Source organism: Mesoplodon densirostris, chromosome 9, assembly GCF_025265405.1.
Source record: "Mesoplodon densirostris isolate mMesDen1 chromosome 9, mMesDen1 primary haplotype, whole genome shotgun sequence".
Taxonomy (NCBI): Eukaryota; Metazoa; Chordata; class Mammalia; order Artiodactyla; family Ziphiidae; genus Mesoplodon; species Mesoplodon densirostris.
Genome location: NC_082669.1, coordinates 111372968 through 111393269, shown reverse-complemented (window position 1 = coordinate 111393269; position 20302 = coordinate 111372968). Strand labels below are relative to the sequence as shown.

General features: G+C 44.7%; 1 protein-coding gene across 1 annotated transcript in view; it reads left to right on the top strand.

The window, feature by feature from the left end:
* CNPY1 (canopy FGF signaling regulator 1) overlaps positions 1-19307 on the top strand; it is a 37603-nt gene extending 18296 nt beyond the window's left edge. Inside the window, 3 exon segments of the mRNA XM_060108865.1 lie at positions 13215-13418; positions 15179-15275; positions 19270-19307. Of these exon segments, the coding sequence (XP_059964848.1) occupies positions 13215-13418; positions 15179-15275; positions 19270-19307 (339 nt within the window).
* The last annotated feature ends 995 nt before the right edge of the window (positions 19308-20302 follow it).

Genomic DNA, 20302 nt, shown 5'->3' with positions numbered 1-20302 from the left:
TTCACCCAGGGCAGGCTCGCACACAGCCAGCCCCCAGCCCTGGGTCTCTAGCACCCTCCTCCTCGGTTCCCATACACTCTGCTGTTACTGGTGCTAGTGGACAGTATAGAAGACACGGACAGAGGCAACGTGGCCTGACTAAGCAAATGCTCTGGCTAAGCGAGGAAACATTGACGTTAGCATTTGGGCTACAGAAAGACTAAGTGCCATGCTATCCTCAGGTAGAGGAAATAAAACAGCTGATTCAATACCCCTGAACCGATAAAAATACTAATTATCAGAGGGCATAAAGTGATGGGAGAGAATTAAAGATTACAGTAGCTTAGCACGGAATTAAGGTTAATTAACCAAACCCTGGCCACGCATGCGTTTCAATTGATCAATACAAACAAAAGCCATGATAGAATGCACCAGGAGCTAATGGTGCCAGCTAGCGGCCTGCTGGCTGCTGCCTCCCTGACCTGAATCCTCCCAAGGACCCTGAAGAGGACGGAAACGCCCCCTTTCCCACTCAGATCCCGGAGGGAAATGAATCTACTCCCCAGCGTGGGAGTGTGGTTTCCCCAGCTTCTCCATCTACAGCTCCACCTCCTGCCTCCGGGTGTCTGGGCCACTGGACTCGTTTGTTAGTTCTTCATTTCTAAGCCCAGACTTGTGCCACAGGGTACCACAAACCAGGTGCTTGAACAGAGGTGGATTGTCTCACAGTTCAGGAGGCCAGAAGTCCAAAACCAAGGTGTTGGCAGTTGGTTCCTTCTTGGGGACCCAGGGAAAATGGGTTCCCTGCCTCTCTTAGCTTCTGGTGGGGGCTGGCACTCCTTGGCGCTCCTTGGCTTGGAGACGTGACCTCCACAGTCTCTGCATGCGTCACCTCGTGGCCCTCCCTCTCTGGGGGTCCGTGTCTCCTCTTCCATTCCTATGAGGATGCCAGTCACATTGGATCAGGACCCATCCTCACTGAATAGGACCTCATCCACCTACATCTGCAAAGACCCTACTGCGTTCACAGGCACCGGGTGTGTGGATGTGAGCTTACCTTTTAGGGGGACACAATTCGATCCATGCAGCCTTTAGAGTTGGCCACCCCGGGGCCTCCCAGGTCTGTCTTGCTGATTCCATAAGGCTCAGGGGGTTTGTGTTCCCACCTTGCCCTCCTGCTGGGCATTCTCAGCTGATAGGGGTGCTGGAGGGTGGCTAGGGAGCCCTCTGGAGCCCCTCTTCCTGTTCGCTGGCTGCTAAGGCTGAGGGCCGCCCAGTTGGGGCTGGCACGTCCCGCCCCACGTAGCATGGTGGCTGGCAGCGGCCTCTCCCTCCAGATCAACAATAAACACGTTAGGGAAACAAACCCTAACATTGACCTCCACGGCCCTCATGAAATGCAGCCCCTTCCTGGCCTCCACCTGGGCGTGCAGCTGAGCGCCCTGTATCCTTTGTCTCTGATCTCTGCCTTCGTTTCTGGTACCTGAGGCTGCTCTCATCCAGCTGCTTCAGATCATCTGGCAAGAATAATTTCACGAGCCTGGGATTAGACGCTGCACAAAAGTCTAAATACATAATGCATTTTGTAATTCTGTCACACTCAAAACAAGCTGTCAAAACTGTCTGGCATGACTTATCCTTAATAAATCCTTCGTCCCGTTAATTGCTCCTTAGTCCACAGAATCAGAATTGTTTGAATCCACAAATCGGGAGGAATGGAGGGATAAAGGGGATGCATTTAGAGGATTGCACTGTTTCCCCAGCACAAAAGGAACCAGGCCTGGCAGTGGGCACCACGCAGCCCTCGGTGAGGGAGCTGGGTTGAACGCACCGCAGCCTTGCCTCTGGTGGTTTCGAACGATTCTTTCCTTGGAAACTTTGGAGGGAAAGAAACGCACTGATTGTCTTTGAGAAAGATGACTGAGGTGAGAGACTGTGTTCCGTGACACTGATTGTTCTAGAAACAGTAGCTTTGGGGCGCCTCCTCGGTGCCAGTGGTGACAGGTGTCTGTCCAGGGCTGTGCGTGGCAGTGCACACGCCATGAAGGCAGGGGAAGGGTCACTCCCTCTGGCCCCCCACACTCAGAGAAGGGCTTTGGCATCACATGGACCCAACTAGCTTCCGGCTTAGCGTATACACGAGTTCTGTGACCTGGAGCAAGAGACCTGCATCTCGGGGGCTGCATCTGGTGAAGTGGGATGGACAGGACAGGGACGGGGCCCCTGCAGCAGGCCTCGTGGTTGGAGAGAAGGGGGTTTCACTGGGAGAGGTCCCGGGCAGCAGGAGGCCGCAGAGGCCACAGACATTTGCCGTGTTCACTGTGGGGCTGGCTATGTGGTGCCGGGGGGAGATGCAGGCCTGGGGCATCTGTCCCGTCCCAGGCCTCCCTGAAATCACTATGTGAATTTCTCGAGGCCTCAGTTTCCTGGCCTGCAGCATGAGATAACAATTTCCACCCCATCAGGGGGTGGGGTCCTGGACCAAGGCATGTGTGCGAAGCTTCACTATTGTAGCGACTGTGGTGTCGCCGTGTACAGGTAGGTAAAGGCAGGCCCCAGGTAGAAGCATCTCTACGCCCCACTGGGGACGATTCGGCTCACTCAGTGTCTGCGCATGCATGTGTGTCTACACGTGTGCATGCATGTGTATGTAAACAAATCTGGAAGAACTATTGTTGGGTCCTCCAGGAGAGAGGCGCTATGGGCATCCAGAGAAAGGAAGATGCTGGGGAGGTGGGAGCCATGGAGATGGGACTGCGTCGCTCGGCAGGCGGGGCTCAGTGAGGGTGGAACAGCTTTGCCCAGCTCCACCTGGGCAGAGCAGCTTGGCTCGCCAGAGTGGGGCTGGACAAGAGTCTTCTGGAGAGACCTAGACAGCTTTATCGTGGACACTGAAATTTGAATTTCATATCATTTTCCCGTGTCACAAGATATTCTTCTTTTGATTTTTTTCAGCCATTTGTAAATGTAAAAACCAGTCATGGCTCACGACACAAAACAGGTGGTGGCCTGGGGGACCCCGAGGCCAGCATGGCCCCTGTGTGGTTTCAGGTAGGGGCCCAGACCGCAGGTTCTGGGAGGACAGGGGCCACCATAATTGTGTTCCCTGTTGTCTCCTCACATCTAACCCAACACCTGGCACCTAGCAGGTGCTCAATAAACATCGGTCAAGTGATTGATTTCACTGCTTAGGTCTGTGACTTGTGCCAGACTCTCTCGGCTGTGGGCGTCTCCTGTGAACCGTTCTCGGGGCTCCCGCACCGGGAGGGACCTCGCCCTGCCCGTGAGAACAGTCCACATTCTCACTTCCCAGCACCGCTCTCGGTGAGTGGACTTTAGCGGATGCCCGTGGCCTCTGCTATCGTGGAGCCCTGAGGCAAAGTCCCTGAAAGCCTGACTCCACCCGCAGCCCAGGCTCCCGGGACCTGGCGGAACGAGCGGCAGGGATTCTTTCTTTCCCTTCGGGAGCATTAGGGAGAGTGTTTCTTCCTCCCGATTTAGAAGTGTAACCCTTTCCCAAGATCTGGGTGTTAACGAGCAGAAAGATAATATTTATCCAAACACACAGAGAATCAGGAAGGAAGAGATTTCATGTTACCTCTTGGGATTGTTAATTTTTAAATAGTGATAAAGAAAACAGCTCAAATGGAACAAAATGATCTCAGGTCTATCTCCTTTTGGAAACATTAGCAAGGGGCAAAGTGGTAACACGTGAAGGAATGCAGAGGGGCTGGTGGGCGTTGCCGGCGCTGAGCGATGCCTCCAGGCTGCGTGATAAACCCAAACTTTTGCTCCTTCCATGATCCGCTCTCTACTTGGAGCAGGTTTCTGAGGAATCCCCAGCACACGGGGCCTCGAGGGAGCCGTTCCTCTTTAGGGAAACTGCTGAGGAACTTCACTGTGACTTGGTTCGTAGTTTATTTTCATAGATGTCTCTCTATTAGCCGGATTGGGTTTCATAGCCCGACCAGAAGTATCAGCAGATAAAACCAAACACGACTTAGTTACCCCACATTTAGGGACACGGCCTGAGGAAATAATCCAACAGGAGAAAGAAAAAGCGCTTCATCCACAGGAGTGCTCAGAGCGGAGTTATTCATCATGTCTTAAATATGGGCAAACCCTTACGTGTCCCAAAGTGAAGGAGCTTTGAGACGGGCCGTAGATTCTCACAGGCCCTGCCACCCGGATGATGATCACAGGGCCGGGTGCCCCCGGAAAGGCCTGTGACGGGGCAGGGCGGTGGGGGTGCACAGGTGTGCACAGTCCCACGTGGACGAAGGCTGGGGAGGGCCAGGGCCTGGGTGCAGAGATGCTGAGCCGGCGGGTAGATCTCCCCCCTCGCGTCTGTGTCCCGTTGCCTGAGGGAAGCAGCACGTCACTGCACGCTTAGCTTGTCAGCGCGTTGACTTGGGAAGAGTCGAAGTCACTAGCAGCCCCGAACACTGAAAATGAAACAAAACAAACAAAAATGTTATCTTGCATAAGAACAAAGCTGACTTGTTAACAGTCTCTCTGTCTTCCTTGGAGAGAGGTCTTCCTTGGGCGGGGTCTCAATCAGGGCCAAATTGTGCCCATTCTTTTGCGGCTTTAAGAGATGCGACAGAACTGGAATCCAACAGTGAGCAGGAACAGCAAGGACACCGACAACCCTGCCCTCTGGCCCTGAGGTGGGGCAGCCCCCGCAAACACTTCCAGAGTTTACCAGTGACCTGCCGCCTTTGCACCTGAAGCTATAGCGTGTCTGATCAGCACCCTAGGACTGGCTGGCTCTTTTTTCTTTTCTTTCTTTTTCTTTTTTTTTTTTTTTTGGTGTGGACCATTTTTTTAAAGTCTACTGAACTTGTTACAATATTGCTTCTGTTTTATGTTTTGGTTTTTTGGCCATGAGGCATGTGGGATGTTAGCTCCCCGACCAGGGATCGAACCCACACCCACTGCATTGGAAGGCGAAGTCTTAAGCACTGGACCGTCAGGGAAGTCCCAAAACTGGGTGTTCCTGAGGCAAAGGGACTTCCAAGCCAGGGGGACGTGCAGGATCTTCAATGTCGTGTTAAAGCCATTTCCAAGCTGCTTGCCTTGGGTGACCTGAGTTTGGTGCATCTGAGAAACCACGATCCCTTCGCTTCTTACTGCTTCTTACTAGAAGGGCTGTGACCCGCGGGGCCTAGTGCAGAAGGGGTGGGTCCTTACATGGGCACCCAGCCCAGAGAGCTCCTCCTGGCACTAGGCCGTCCGGGCAAAGTCACACTTGGGACAGCGCCCCTGCCTGACATGGGTCTGGAGAAGAGAGGGAAGGTCAGAAATGCATGAGAGAAAAACAACGCCATGAGAATGAGCTACATATTTTTTAGAAAACGTTCAGCCTGTAATATAATAGACCTGACTCTCGAGCTGGGCGCCTGGGGGCGGCTGTGATGCCCTCACCGTCCTCAGCCCCTCTCGGTTTTCTCTGGGTGTCGATGAAAGATCTCCGTCCTGGAACTGCGTCTGCTCACTCGTGACCCGCTGTCTCTCCCAGTGTAGCGCTCATCAGGGTGACAGGAGCGTGGGATCCTCCCAGAGGTGCTCCCTGGGTGCTGTTGGGGCTGAGGACACAGGCCTCTTTCCAGGTCATCCCACATGTGTTTCTAAGGACAAGGCTTTCACTTGGTCCCTCTATACTAAATGGTCCTCCTCCAGTTTCTGCTCTTTCTAGGCAGAGCACAGAAGCAGAAAATAGAAAAGTCAGCGCGGGTAGCACCCCCTCGCCATTGCCACCCTGACCGCCACCAGTAGGATTCTAAGCAACACTGCTCTGTCCTGAGCACACAGCTGCCTGAGGGTCCTGGAAACAGGCAGTCTGATGCAGCAGGTGGTGGTGACCACACTTTGAGTGCCATGGGTCTGGATGCCCATGCTGACAGCTCTCGGATTCTGAGAGGATGGGAAGGGGAGAAAATGACAAGAGGTCCTCAGGCCAACTTTTCGAGGCACTGCCCTGGAGTCACCGGACCATCCCACTAGCCCACCGGTAAGGTGGGTGCAAAAGTCAGTCTATGCTCAAGTCGGCATCACCTTTAAGGCATTTACAAACTAAAACAGTCGGCATCCATTAGAGGGGAAGTAATCATAACCCTTTACGTTCACTTGTCGTGTCAAACTCTAGAAAGATTTTCCTACCAGTTACTTGACCTGATCAGATACACTAGAACAGGTGTTGTTTTCGTCCCAGGTTTACCGGCAAGGACTCTGGGAGATCAAGGAGACCGACGTCTGGTCCAGCCCTCAGCAGGTTGTAGGTGGCGCCAGACCAGGATGGAGGTGCTTGGGGGCCTGTGCAGAGTCCTGCCCCCGGCTCAGACGGGATCACAGCCCCCATGCACCGAGGCAGACCAGCATGCGTCTCATGTTGCTCCGTGTCCCCCCGTCATGGTAGGCTCTCGAGCAGCCCCCAGTCACCCCTTGGGCTTGGGCTGTACTAGCAAGACTTCAGGCGGGGGCTCCATGGTCTGGGACTGTATTAGGAGCTCGGGTGGCTTAAACAGCAGAAACTTGTTGTCTCCCAGCCCTGGAGGCTGGAAAGTCCCAGATCCAGGTGAGGGCAGGGCCAGGTCCTCCTGAGGCCTCTCTCCTTGCCGTGTAGACGCTGTCTTCTCCCGTGTCCTCACGTGGCCGTCCCTCTGTGTGTGTCTGTGTCCTGATCGCCTCTTCTTATAAGGACCAGTCAAATGGGATCAGGGCCCAGCCATACAACCTCATTTTACCTTCATCACCTCTTTAAAGACCCCATGGCCAAACAGGGTCACATCCTGAGGTCCTGGGGGTTAGGGCGTCACCCAGGAATCTGGGGCGTGGCCGCACCTGGTCGCTTGGCGGGGGGCAACAGCGTGCACCGACTAGAGCAGCCGGCTTCCAACCCTGGCTCCGCCAGGTGGTGCTCAGGGAAGTCGCTCCTGTCTGAGCCTCAGTGTCCCCACCTGAAGAGCGGGGTGGGGGGGTTACTGTGGGATCTCCAAGGTCTTCCCAGCCGCAGTGTCTGCGTTGCTGTGTCCTCAGGCGCAGGACCTGGAGGGCATGGAGAGCAATGACCTTGCAGCATCACAGTCAGTCATGGAAGGAAGTCCCTGGGGCCTGGGGCTCCTCACCCAGGAAAGGGGGTTAAAAACGCTGGCCCCGACCCTCTCAAAACCATTGTTTCAGGATAGAATAAGCTAAGATATATCCCCAAACAGAGAGATCCTGCCATAGCTCACGTGGGCGGGAGCTCCCCTTTTGAACCTGCCCTTGGGATGCAGGGCGTCTTCGAATCTAAATGGATTTGAGCTTTGATGCCCCCATAGTAAGCGTGCCTTCATCCAGTGACTGTCAGGAGATGGTCCTCAGCCTCCTGGACGTGACTGAACCCTCTTATCCCCAAGTGAGAAAGACATGGGATGTGCTGTGCTCGGACCTTGTAAAAAGAGGAGGAGGGACACTCACAAGTGCACACATGGACACACACACATGGACACATATGCACACGGACACACATGCCTACATGCCTACATGCACACATAGATACACATGGACACACACAGGCACATGTGCATACAGGCAAACATGGACACACACATACATGCACACACATTCATTGCACACTCATAGAGGTGCACTTAGAATGTTTCTGGGGGAAGGAGAACTGGGCTTTAGGGTCTGGAGGAGCATCAGCCTTACTTTTTATTCTACTCTTTTGTTCCTTCTGGATTAAAAAAAAATCAAGTGAATGTGTAACTTTTTCTATTTAAAAATGTTTTTAAAGAAAGGTGGACTTCGCTGGCAGTGGTTAAGACTCCTGGCTTCCACTGCAGGGGGCGCGGGTTCAATCCTGGTCAGGGAACTAAGATCCTGAATGCCCATGGCGTGTCCAAAAAAAAAAAGAGTGCTTTCTTTGCAGCCAGCGGGAACTGGTGTGTGCATGCGTGTTTCCACAACTGTGGAGACGGAACACCCAGAGCTTCTTAACTTATCCCATTCTTTCGTCCTTTTCCTCTGAGACCTCTAAGGTTTTCCAGGGAAATCTCACCATTTGCCCACAAGTACACAGATGATGAAACTGGGAAATGCCACAACAGGTTCCGCAAACGTGACTTTTCACCTCTTCTATTCTAAGAAAGTGTTTTGCAGAGGTGGTTAGAAAGGGATAACTATTGTGTTTTCAGTAGCAAGATGGTGAAAGACACGCAGATGGGGGGGACAGAAACTGTCAAATAAGAACAGAGATATTGTATTCATGTGATCTTTATAGTATCATCAACTAGGATTTATTGACTCTCTTCCAGGCAGTCTTTTTCGAGTATTTCTTTTCATTTTTATTCAGAATCATGGAAGAGTCCCCTTTAAAAAGTCCGAATTAGAGAGGTATGTTTGTCCGACACGGAGATGGAGTTGAATAAATATTGCTGAGCGAATGAACAAATTCACATCACCTCTATTACTGTTGCGGTCTTATGGCCTTTGCCCTTTTAAGCACTGTCACTTTCTTCTATTACTTTCTTTTTTAATCTGCAAGATCCTTCCGGGGTAAGCGAGCAGAGGTCAAAGCTCAGAAACAGCATGAAAAGGTCGTTCTAAATCCTCGCTTAGAGTGATTTTTAACAAAGCTTGAAAATTTATAACATTTTTCCCGTGGATAGCTGTATTCAATTCACCTAAAATGTTTGAAAATTAGTTTTTTTTAAAGACTAATAGAATAGTTTTTAAGATGAGAAATCAAATGGCAGTGCCAAGTTTGTGTTTAATAATGAAAAGAAAGTATTTTTTTTAACTTTAGGAAAAAGTCAAATTGAGTTAGATGACCCCCATTTGGAGTTCATTAATGGTGATCCATCATGCGATTTTTCTATACTTTCAAGTTTTCTATACTGTTAAGTTGAAAACAGGATCCAGAATAAGAAAATGTGATTGAAACTTTAATAGTTTTGAATTCTGGGGAAAATTTCCCCCAAAATCACGTTGTTCTTATTTTGTTATTTCTATTTTTCTCACAACCTGAGAGTATACTTCATGTAGACATAATATCTCCACGAATAAGAATAGGAAACACTTGCAAAATACTTTATTTCAAATAATAAGAGTACCTTTTTCCAGTATTCAGATTAAAAGGGGCAGAATTTTGATGTTACTTTCATAAATTTACTGGGTCATTTGTGGTAAATTGTGCTGCAATCTTTGTATTTTTGCACCCAAGGTTTTACTGATTGCACAAATTCACCTGTTTTAACATCGAATTTATGGAAAAAGTAATATTAATTCTGTTGTTTGGCTCTCTGAACAAAGGCTACTTAAAATCTCTCTTATTGATTAAGTCCAGATGGGATTCATTTTTTCTGATATACAGAACACTGGAAAATGTATCAACCTTTATTATTCCTCATCGAAATGAGCTTCTTTAGGTTTCTAATTGTACTGTTTAATAAAACTAAACAGTCAATGCTATTTGCATATTATATGAAGGGTCACACAACAAACTCAGGGCAGTCAATTCACATAAAAGCTAATTATAGATCTCATCAACTTAGAAGAGTTTCTGAATTCTTGCTTTCCCGGCTGTAGCCTAGAGCAAAGAAGGTTTGAATGTTCACTTCTAAATATTGACTTTTAACTAATATCAGAAGTGATTTCAGTATTTTTATGGATGAAAAGTTAGTGATTAAACTAGATGTAATATTTGCTGTAACGCAATTAAAAGTTTTACATTAACTAGACCTCTAGAAAGAAAATCTTTGCAACCATGTGAAACTATCAGTCACTAAGCAGGTTAAGTACTGGTTTCCTATCTGAGGGACACTCCAAAATTGTCAGACAGTTATGAAAAAGACAGTGTACCACAAGGACAGTCTCCACATCAGACTGTACACTGTAACATAATTGTGATAGCTATCAAGCAAGAAATTTGCTACAAGATGAACAGAGACACAGTAATGAACGAACATGGGAGGCACCCTGTAATTGACTGTTATAAAGGTGTTGTCATAGTGCTCTGGGATAGCTCCCTAACTCCAGTTTTCTCAAGAAATCAAAGCCAAAACTTTCAACTACCTTTTTCCGTTTTCAAGTTGGGATCTGAGTATCTCCTCCCACTCCCATGTCATTGCTCACACGATAAGCACATGGTCACAAGGGGCCTAAAGGAAAAAAAAAAATAAACACGACATATACCAAGTATGATTTAGAGTTGTAGCTAGATTCCAAAATGGCAAAAGGTAGGATTTACTTTGATGAGGGTGTGCTAAGATAGCAATGAAATTGTAACAGATCGTTTTTGTATTTATAACGTATACCAGATGAGTCTGTCTGTAAAAGTAATGGCTGATAAGAAAACCATGCCAGTGAATCGGTTTTCTCCTGATACAATGATGGCGGCCTTTTTCATTCATATTTTAATGAGGTTAGTATCTCTGAGACCCTCCTTCCAGGGTGGAGGAAATGCTCCCCTAAGATTACAATAGGAGTTGCTTTATTGACAAGTACTATTCAGAACCTTCATAGTATAGGAAGAAAGAGGTAGTTTTATTCCACTTGTCTCAATACTTATTGCACTCTTATAATCAAAACACTTTGAGGGGAGAAAAAGGCTCAATTATTCCTTGAACAGTCTTTAAGTTTAGTGAATGTAGTTCAGCTAAGTGGAATCATTTTAAACCCTAATCATGTGCATTTTAATAAGTGTATAAATAGCTGCCATGCATAAGCATCTTTTTCTTTAAAATTTTCTCACAAAATCGGATGCTTTAGCATTTTAGGCCAGTTTTTAAAAAATATTTCTGTAAAAACGAACACTACTAGTCTCATGTTGGGTGTTTTCCTTTCTTGCTTTCAGTGAAGATTGTAACGTGGCATTTTCCGAGCTCTCTGCCTGTAACATTTCCTGCTCTTTCTACTAAAGAACATTTACTCAAAAGAGCCAGCAATTACATCAAAAAGCCAGTTAGCCTTCAAAGATGTATGAAATCAGCAAGATTCACGTGTTGATCCCTAGGTATAACATATGTGCGTTAAAATAGGCACAATACTACTATATTCAAATACGTAAAATCCCACTTTCAAAATAAGAAAAACAATCCCGTTTGGTGGAAAGTTATCATGTGGCGACTGTTTTTTAAAAAGCGTCAACCCAGGAAATAAATAATACAGCTCTCAAAAGTAAGTTGTGGAGGGTCTCGCATATTGACATCCTGATTTGCTCAAATCTTATACACTCAGGATTTATGCACGCAGCTCAGAACGTCAGGTCAGTTTAAAACAAAAAACAGTTTCGAGAGTAGTCTCATCTCAACGGGAAATACCGTGGTGTGTAAGGACGGCATCCAGGGTTCCAAAAGCACCCTACCAATGCTCAGACCCTCTCCATTCAGAGATGGCATCGCCCCGCGGTGTTTACAGTTTGATTGGGGAAGGAGAGGGTTAGGGAGGGGGGAGAGAGAATGGATTCTTGATCACAGCTAGATTTTTTAAATGAAAGAGCCAACTCTTCACTTTGAGGTTAAAAATGCTGCTTTGTGGACATGCAGAAAGTACTATGAGCCTGTTCATATGGACCAGACAAGGAAATATACTAAAGCACACGCAGGGCAGGAAGAAACCATAATCATTCTGTTAATGATCTGCTTGATAAATTGTAATTTAAGAATTTACCTCTGTTTCCTAGCTTTTAAGTCCCAATACACATTTAATCTTTAGTTTCTGAAAGAGATTTTCAATGTGTTAACCTATGTTTTTGGTTTTATTCACAACTTACGATGCTTAAGTGGCACAATTAAAGGTGTAAATAAAAACGTAACTTGTGTTTTGACTGTGCGCTTTGAGCTACTTTCTTTAGGGTCTTTTGAGTGTCGACACTTAAAAAAATTAAAACACTCAATTTTTTAACTTGATATGTTAGCGGATAAAGAATGCTGCGGTACACTCCAGTTTAATAAACGACGTAATTGCAGAGTTGACCGCATGGGCCTTGAAAGCAGTTCGTAATCAATCTCAAGTCGAGTTTTGCGGGCAGAAGGAGGGATATTTTAACACGGCGCACGTGGTGGTGCTAATGGAAAGTTCATTAGTGGCGGCTTTCTTTGGCTTCTTCCTTTTCTACAGAGTTCGCTCTTTGCCGAGCCTGGGGGGTGACGGGAGTGACGCTCGAGTGGTTTTGGCTGGAAGCAGGGTTAAGCGCAGAGGCGCGCCGCACAGCCCGCCCCGAGCCCCGCGGCCAGATGGCAGGGAGGGGCGCGGGGAGCCTTTGTGCGTCCGGAGCGCGCATGTGAATGCCGCGCGGTCGCCGGCACCGGAAGGGTTCACACTGCGTCTGAAAGGGGACAATGGAGGCTGGATATATCAACATCGGCGAAATCGAGTTCATTTGCGATTCAGCCCCTTTCACCATGGTTGTCATGCAAACTTCCTACTTTGATCAGCAGAGGGTGGAGAGGGAGAAAGCCCGCAGAGGCCGGGGCCGCGGCGCGTCCGCGGCGCCCTTGGCGGGTCCCCGCCCCCTTCCGGAAGGAGCCGCGGGGACGCAGCATCCTGCACCTTGACCTGTCTAGACGGCCCCCGAGTTTTTGTCCCGGTTACCAAGGGCGAGGGGTGCTCTTTGACCCCCGCGCGGGGCGGAGGTGGTGGCCAAAGGGTCCTCTGAATCCTCGCTGGATTCCGGAGGGAGAGGGGCGCGCGGAGACGGGCACCAGCTGTTCGAAAGACAGCGCAGCCGCGCCTGCGAGAGGGGCGATTCGGTCAGCCCGGCTTTTCCCTGCCCCCGGGCCCGAGCGGCCGCCGAGGGGCCACGGCGCGCAGGGCAGCGGCTGCGGAGCGCGAGGCCCGGCCTTCGCCCAGCTCGGGATGCGCTGGAGGAGAGAGAGACCCGAGCGCTCTCTCTGGCTCTGTCTGTCTGTCTCTTGCAAGTAGATAGATAATAACAGCCATTGCCGGTGCTTAATGCCGTATTCTGCATGTTCCATGACTTTCCAAAATTATCACCTGTAGAAGTATAGTTTCTAGCTTGAATAGAAGGTTTTTCTTCTGTCCACTTTCGAACATAGGCACTTTTTAAAAACCAGAATTTAGGCTAACCCCTTAAATTATGTAAATGATAGAAATGTGCACATGTTGTATCAGGACAGGAATACTGTTTAGGGCGATGGGGTGTGCTACCACGTGCATTCAGGGGAAGGTCTTTTAAATAATATCACCGTTAAGACGAGTTTCCTCCCTTTTTTGGCTTTTCTCCGCAGATTCCCTTAGCCCAGTCGGAGGCGTTCCTCACAGACCTCTTGGATAAAGTGTGTGAGCGGATGAATGACTACAAGCTCGAAGAAGCCCCCGTGACCAAGGAGGAGACTTTCAAGAGATTTGCTCCAAGGAAAGGAGGCAAAATATACAAAGAATTTTAAAAATTCTATTTTTATTCTGATGCTTACAGACATTTGAAATTCGCGGTAAGCTATCTTCTTCGCAGAGGAATTCCGTACTCCGTGAACATGTTTTTGGTACTTTTTTTTTGGGGGGGGGGCTGTTTGTTTGGGGTTTTGTTGAGTTTCAAGACATGCCCATTAAAATGTTATCTGTTAGCTTTGTTGTCCTGCTGCTTTCTCAGTGTTAACCGCGCACTTAGTGACTTGCCTTCTGAGACACCTAGGGGCTGTGGTATTTCATCTCCGTGGAGACAGTTAAGTGATATTTTCCAGAAAGTGCGTTACAAATCCCAGTGACTTGGAGGCACAGTTTGTATGTTGCTTTGCTCCTGGGGACGGTTGGGAAGAGGACTCAGTCCGTCCCCGTGCCCGGGCAGGTCTCTTACAAGTTCCCATGTCAGGAATCAGGGACTGTGGTTCCGAGGTTAAAATCCAAATTAAAATGAATGTCGTTTTCAAATATTTATAGCCACATGATGGAGGGAGAGTGACATACATCACTTTTTTCCCCGCAAGGCTTCACAGAAGAGAATTTTTTTTTCCTGAGTTCATTCAAGCATTTTAGCACAAACTCAGTTAAACAAAGGCTTAGTATGATAGTTGGCTATATGCCGCATTTCCTCCCATCATATTGTTTATTTCACGTGAATGCTGGCCTCTGGCTCTCTAGAATGTGCCTGGCAAAATATATAGCAAGAGATTTCACTTTACTTAATGCTATTGAGTCAGACCAAGTGGTGGGAAAGCCTGTTTGAGAAATGTCTTTGGTTCACACGTTGGCCAAAATGTCAGACGTGCTGAACCCCTGGTATAAGGGCTGCAGCTGACTTTTGAAGATTTCATTTTAATTAAAAAGTCAAGGCAATAATTCAGGGCTAAAAGTACTGTAGAATGGGAATCACAGTGAGGAAGTGTGTTTGTATCTCACAGGTCTTCCATAAATATGTAATAGTGGAATTTAAATATTTTTAAATGCCATTTAAAAAATTTTAGCTTCTCACTTAATGAACTCGGAAAATGAGTTACTAGTCTCCAGTGAACCCTCTTTACCATCACAGTTCCTAAGCTTGTGCTTCTCCAACGCAGACACACGCTCCAGTCAGAATTTAAGATTTTTGGGTGCGTGGGTACCTTTGAGCTCCCTCTTCTCTGAAATGTCAGATTTGGGGTGGGGGGAAGCAAAGAGAAATTATGGATGGATCTCTTAAGTGGTATGAAGAGAAACTTTCCTGAGTAACTGAAAAGCCCCGTTATCCCGAGTGCAATTGAAGATGCACTTGTGTTTTGATTGCTGAGAAAGCTTAATTATTTTCACACTTCAGACCCTGTTTTAAAACCACAAAATGGATTATTATGTTAAATCTAAAGGAAAGTGGTTTAACCGTTTCAAGGAGCCGTGTTCTCTAAAGTTTCAAAACAAACAAACAAACAAAAAACCTGAAGACTTTCAGTTCCATAAATAGGAGCTCCATTCCTCCTGTTCCCTGCATTCCATTCCAGTTTGAGGAAGAGGAACAAATACAAAGAACCATTTTCCTGCCTCACCCTCGTCTTTCAACACGACTAATCAGTTAGCCAAGTCTCAGGAAAATGATGCAATTAACATTCTGGGAAGAGGGTTAATCCAATGCAGTGATGTCTTAAACCAAAAGGGCTAATAAAAATGGACCACCTTGGTAACATGATTTTATATTTTTAGCTAATAAAACTGTGACAAGTTCTTCCTAACAAGATGTCCTGTGAGTGCATATCTATCCACATATGTTGTTATTCTGTTTCTACAGTGTGAAACTATAATGGAAGTGTACGAAGATGAAATATTCTCACTTATCGCCCAGGAGGCACACTACCTCGCTGACAAGCTGTGCAGTGAAAAATCAGGTACTGTGTCTGATGTAGCATGCGCCCTCTCCCTGGCCCACCCCTCTCTTGAGCTCAGCACTGCAGCATCTCTTTTTTTTTTTTTTCAAACCAAGTCTCGCTGTCTCCCTGCCACTGATGGGGTCTCCACTGAATCAGAAACGACGACGCCATGTGAGAGAAAGCAAACAAACAAACCTCAGGGCTATGAGGCCTTGCTGGTTGCACTTCTTCTCCTCGACATTTTCAATGAATTTAAAAATGCTTGATTTCCAATTGGGAAGGAGCACAATTGCACAAATCCAAGAATCCAAAGCGTTTCTCTTTTTAAACTTTTAGAGCTGGGTTCTCCATCCTGGACCAGGGAAGGAGAATCCCTTTATGACTTGTGTACTTACCTCCACCAACAGAAAGTGGGATCTTTCTTTAGTAAGAAATTTCAAATGTTTTTCTGTTTGTTTTTTTGGCGCTGGATTTTTTTTCAAGTTCCTTTCCCAGCATACCTACTTCTTAAAAATTTTTTTCTGGTAGAGGGTAGAAAATAATACTTGATTCGTATTCTTAAACACACACATGCATACGCACAATAAGAAGCTAGAAAACACTGCCAGAAGTTTATTTTCTATATACAGAGTTGAAACACAGGGCCACCCTGACCCGACCCTCCATTTGGTTGAACACACACCTTTTAGTCTGTATCACGTTGATACTTTTAAAATCCATTTACAAGAATATAGTACAAGTTGTACATTCTTTTCAGATATCTTTGAAAAACTGAATGTGATATATGAAGACACTGATTGAAAGCTGGGGGAAATACTTTGATGCAATTATGGAAGCTTGAGATGTTTAGCATTCAGCAGTTGTTTATAATAAAGTATAATATACCTGCAGCCATAGGATCAAATTTAGTGCTGAAGTCCTTAAAATAACAGTTACTGTGAGTAGAAGATAAATATTTGTCATCCAAAGTTACTGAACAAGAAAGTAACAAATTTCCATTAGCATGATGACATTTTCTTACCCTGAGTAGATAATGGGGTTGTTCTCTGTTTACAATCCAGTTTAGTTGGGAATTTGAAGAAGAGTATGGTGAAATGATGTAGTCAGGATATAGCCAGGAATTCAAGAGCTTTTTTCATTGATTTTGATATTTACTGTTGTAACTTGTGAAATTCACGTAAATAAGTGCATAGTCACAATTTCCCAAAGAAATTATTTTGGAAGGTTTTCAAGCTATTCAGAGGTGAATGTGTGCGTTAAGATGTAAGCAAAAATGTAACGATGTTGAGAATATTTGTTTTCCTATTTTTTCCTCATAAAGGATTTGGGCTTGTCCTAATCATCTATGGTAAATGCAAATCATTTGCTGTATGAACACCTGCTCAAATATTACAAAAGTCTCAAGAAAGTTTCACCAACTCTTTACGGCAGTAGTTGCCTCAGATAATAAGATTCTGAGGAAAGACTCTGTTCCCAAGTGCAGCAATTTGGCTTAATTGTGATAATATTAACTATCTCTTTTCATTCCTTCTGCATATTTATAATTAGAAATAAAAATTAATATTATCCTAAAGAAAATACAAGCATAAAGCATAAGCTTAGGATATGTGCAATATTACTAGTATAAAATAAAACATGATCAAATAATTCTTAATAGCATCAATTTTTTAAAAACTGATTAAGTGCTTACACTGTAAACATAAGTATCAGTGCCCCAGAACTATTGAGAACACAAGGTAACCACTCCGAAGAGTAAACCACCACCACATGGCTGCTACATAGTAAAATGGGGTGAGTTTTTTCAGGTTGTTTCTCTGTGAAACATACTTGCGGATGTTCTAAACCATTTATAAATTAAAAACTAGGAATACAGTAATCCTAAAAAGAGATAAGAATCCCTGCCCTCCTAAAACCCCCTTATTATTGAAGTAAGTAAACCTCATGACAAGATAAAGAGTTTTTCAAACTTAAACATTATTGCCAGGAAACAACTAAAGTGACACAGCAATGAGAATAATTCCAGTTAATGACTCTGCAGCAACCAAGATGGAATACGTTTTAACATATTGGGATACTTTCGGAAATTTGTGTAAAAGGTGAGACTCTCGTATTGTATAAAAAATCCAGAGGCTTTTAAACATAATCAATACAAGTACAGTAAGTTTCCTGCTATAGCATGACATTCACCCTCTGTTTTGTAAAGGCGATGCTTTATTTTGTGCTGTTGTACCACAGTTTTGCTATGATCCCTCTGCACGATTTAAATGATGTTTTAAAAATATGACTCTGTGTGTGTGTGTGTATGTGTGTGTGTGTTTATTGGAGGCTATGAAAACTACAGTAACCAGTAACTCTGTACCTAGTATATATTATGAGCAGATACTGTACTTAGAGCTTGTAAAATGTCCACATTGCTTTCAGGGCGATTAATAATCTTTTCAAAGATAAATATTTCTAGGACTAGAAGTTTGAGTGGAAGTTTAGTCCCTTTATATGCTTTATATACACCTTATGTGTGTGTGTGTGTGTGTGTGTGTGAATTTTGCTTTTTTCTATTTCATGTAGACCTTTTCACTTTATTTTTAACAATTATATGGGAGCAGATGAGGGCACGTCCACAGACTTGAACATTTCAGCTGTAGAGGTATAACTGACCTAGAAAATTGTAAAGGTATTTAAAGTGTACATCATGGTGATTTGATATGTGTGTACATTGTGAACGGATTCCCCCATCTAGTTAATTAACACATGTATGATTCTTTAAAATATTAATATTCTAAGGCTCACCCCCTACACAAAATAAATGGGGAATAATGGAGGAAATATATCTTATGTTAAACTTAAAATGACTGTGTTTGGCTTTAAAAATAACAATTTAGTGAGATTTTCATAAACATGTGTCGTCCTTTCAACGAATGAAAAACGTCTCAGTGAAAGGCTGTGGGTCTGCAGATGGATCTGCAGATGCCACTATAGCTTTATTCACTGGATAGCAGAAAAGTTATCAAATACACCCTGTTTGGGGGGCATGAGACAGTAAAGTGAGTTCATTAGATTTTCCTGGGTGAATGTTTTGTGGCACATGACTCAGGCTTTTCCAGATTGTCGTTTTAATGTCTTGAAGTAAAAATGGTACTTTAAGATCTTAATAATATATAAGGTCATGATTAAAATGATAGCTATACTCCACTCAAGGTAGAACATGTCACTCTAGATTATGGGTAAATGGATACTCTGGTCTGTGGAGGTTTTCTTTAGGTAGAGTGAGGGTATAAACACAAATACATAAATATGTTTTGTATACATATCACTTCCGCTTTGATATCAAATCTTAACATTTAAAAACATCAGACCGATGAGAATCTGTGACACGATCATTTTGAATGCCACAGATAAAATAGGTCTCAGATATCCAGAAATGTTTAGCCTACGTTTAAAGTAAAAGCATTTTGACCTTTTTGTATAGACTTCCAAGCACTAATGGGGGTGTTAAATTCTAATATTCAAAATAATTACTTTCAAGGCTAATAAATCATACAAAATAATACGGAGGCTGGCCTATTTCCTATTTTAAATAAATTACGTAGCTAAAATAAACCATAGCCCAGTCTAAAGAGAGCTGGCATTAATTGCTGCCAGTTGGAAATGTACTATGTATCCAAGCGTCATTGCCTGTCTGCTCCTTGGATTAGATGCCCAGCGCACTGATTCCCTGTCTCGAATATTCCTTAAATACTCCCATGACCACAGGCAAGATGATACAACCCCTGGGCTTTGTTTCAGAATACTCCAGGAAAAAATACTGGAGATGGGACAGGAATAGCAGTGGCTGACCGAGCTACAGGGGAGTAGATTACATTCGTCTTTCTACTCTTGTGTGTATTTGAAAATGTCCATAAGAAAGTTTTAAAAAAATGTGCTTCCACAAGAATGTGCTTTTGCAGAAAGTAAATTATGACTTATGGGCTGGTGTTATATGTGATAGTGATGCCATCTAACTGTTTTTTTCCAGGTCTGTGTGAAACTTCTACTAATCACACTGAACTCTAGGAATGACGGTGCTGCTAGTTAGAGGAGAGACAAGTCACAGCCCCCAAGGTCAATGTCTGCATTTCTGTCTTCATGTTTCTTCATGAGAAGAAACTTTACGTCTCTTGTTCGTACTGCATTGTCTCATGTTTGATAGTTTATTGAAGATCTCTTGTTTGGCATGACGAGCCCCAATTCTTTCTATAGGTGAAGCTGAGGAGTGCATGAAACGAATTACTTTTGTAGATTTTGATACAAACAGGCTTGGCAGGAAAGCATTTAACTCAGTAATAGGAAAAAAGTGAAGACATTTCATAAATGAAATAAGGATTTAATAACGTGTACTGTATATTTCATGTACATATACAAGTATAGTGTTCTGTTTGATAAAAACTTGATTTGATTTCATAGATACTTGATTAGTCATGAAATTAAGAAAACATATTGCTGCAAATTCCAGGTTAATTTTTCTGGGCTGTATGGCTATCACTGAAAGAAGCGAACTCACTTTATATCAGGAATGAAATTTAAATTTCTAGAAACCTTAAGTTTAAAAACTTTTTAATTTCTAAAATTTAATTAAATGCATAAAAAACAGTGAGTACTTTTACAGGGAACAGTAACTATATTGGCCTTTCTGATGCATACATCCCGAATTCAAATGATTTAGAAAGTTGATTTATTATTCATATATTTATTATCATGTAGTCTTAAAGGATGATACCAGTGACCATGTTTTGTTTTGCTGCAAACTCTCCTGTCGTGCCTTTGTTTCTTAAAGACTTTCACCTAACATTTAGCGTGTGGATTTTACTACTAGCCTACCTATCATTCTTTCTATGGATGTTTTTGTAGGTGTGGAGGTGGAAGGAGAGGTGGGAACTTATGGAAAATTGCCTTTTGACCACATTAATAACAGAGTGTAGTAATAATCTCACTCTTGGAGATTTCATTGTCTCTGTTAAGTTTACATTCATTGGAATATAACTTTAATCATTTAAAAGGTCAGGACCTAT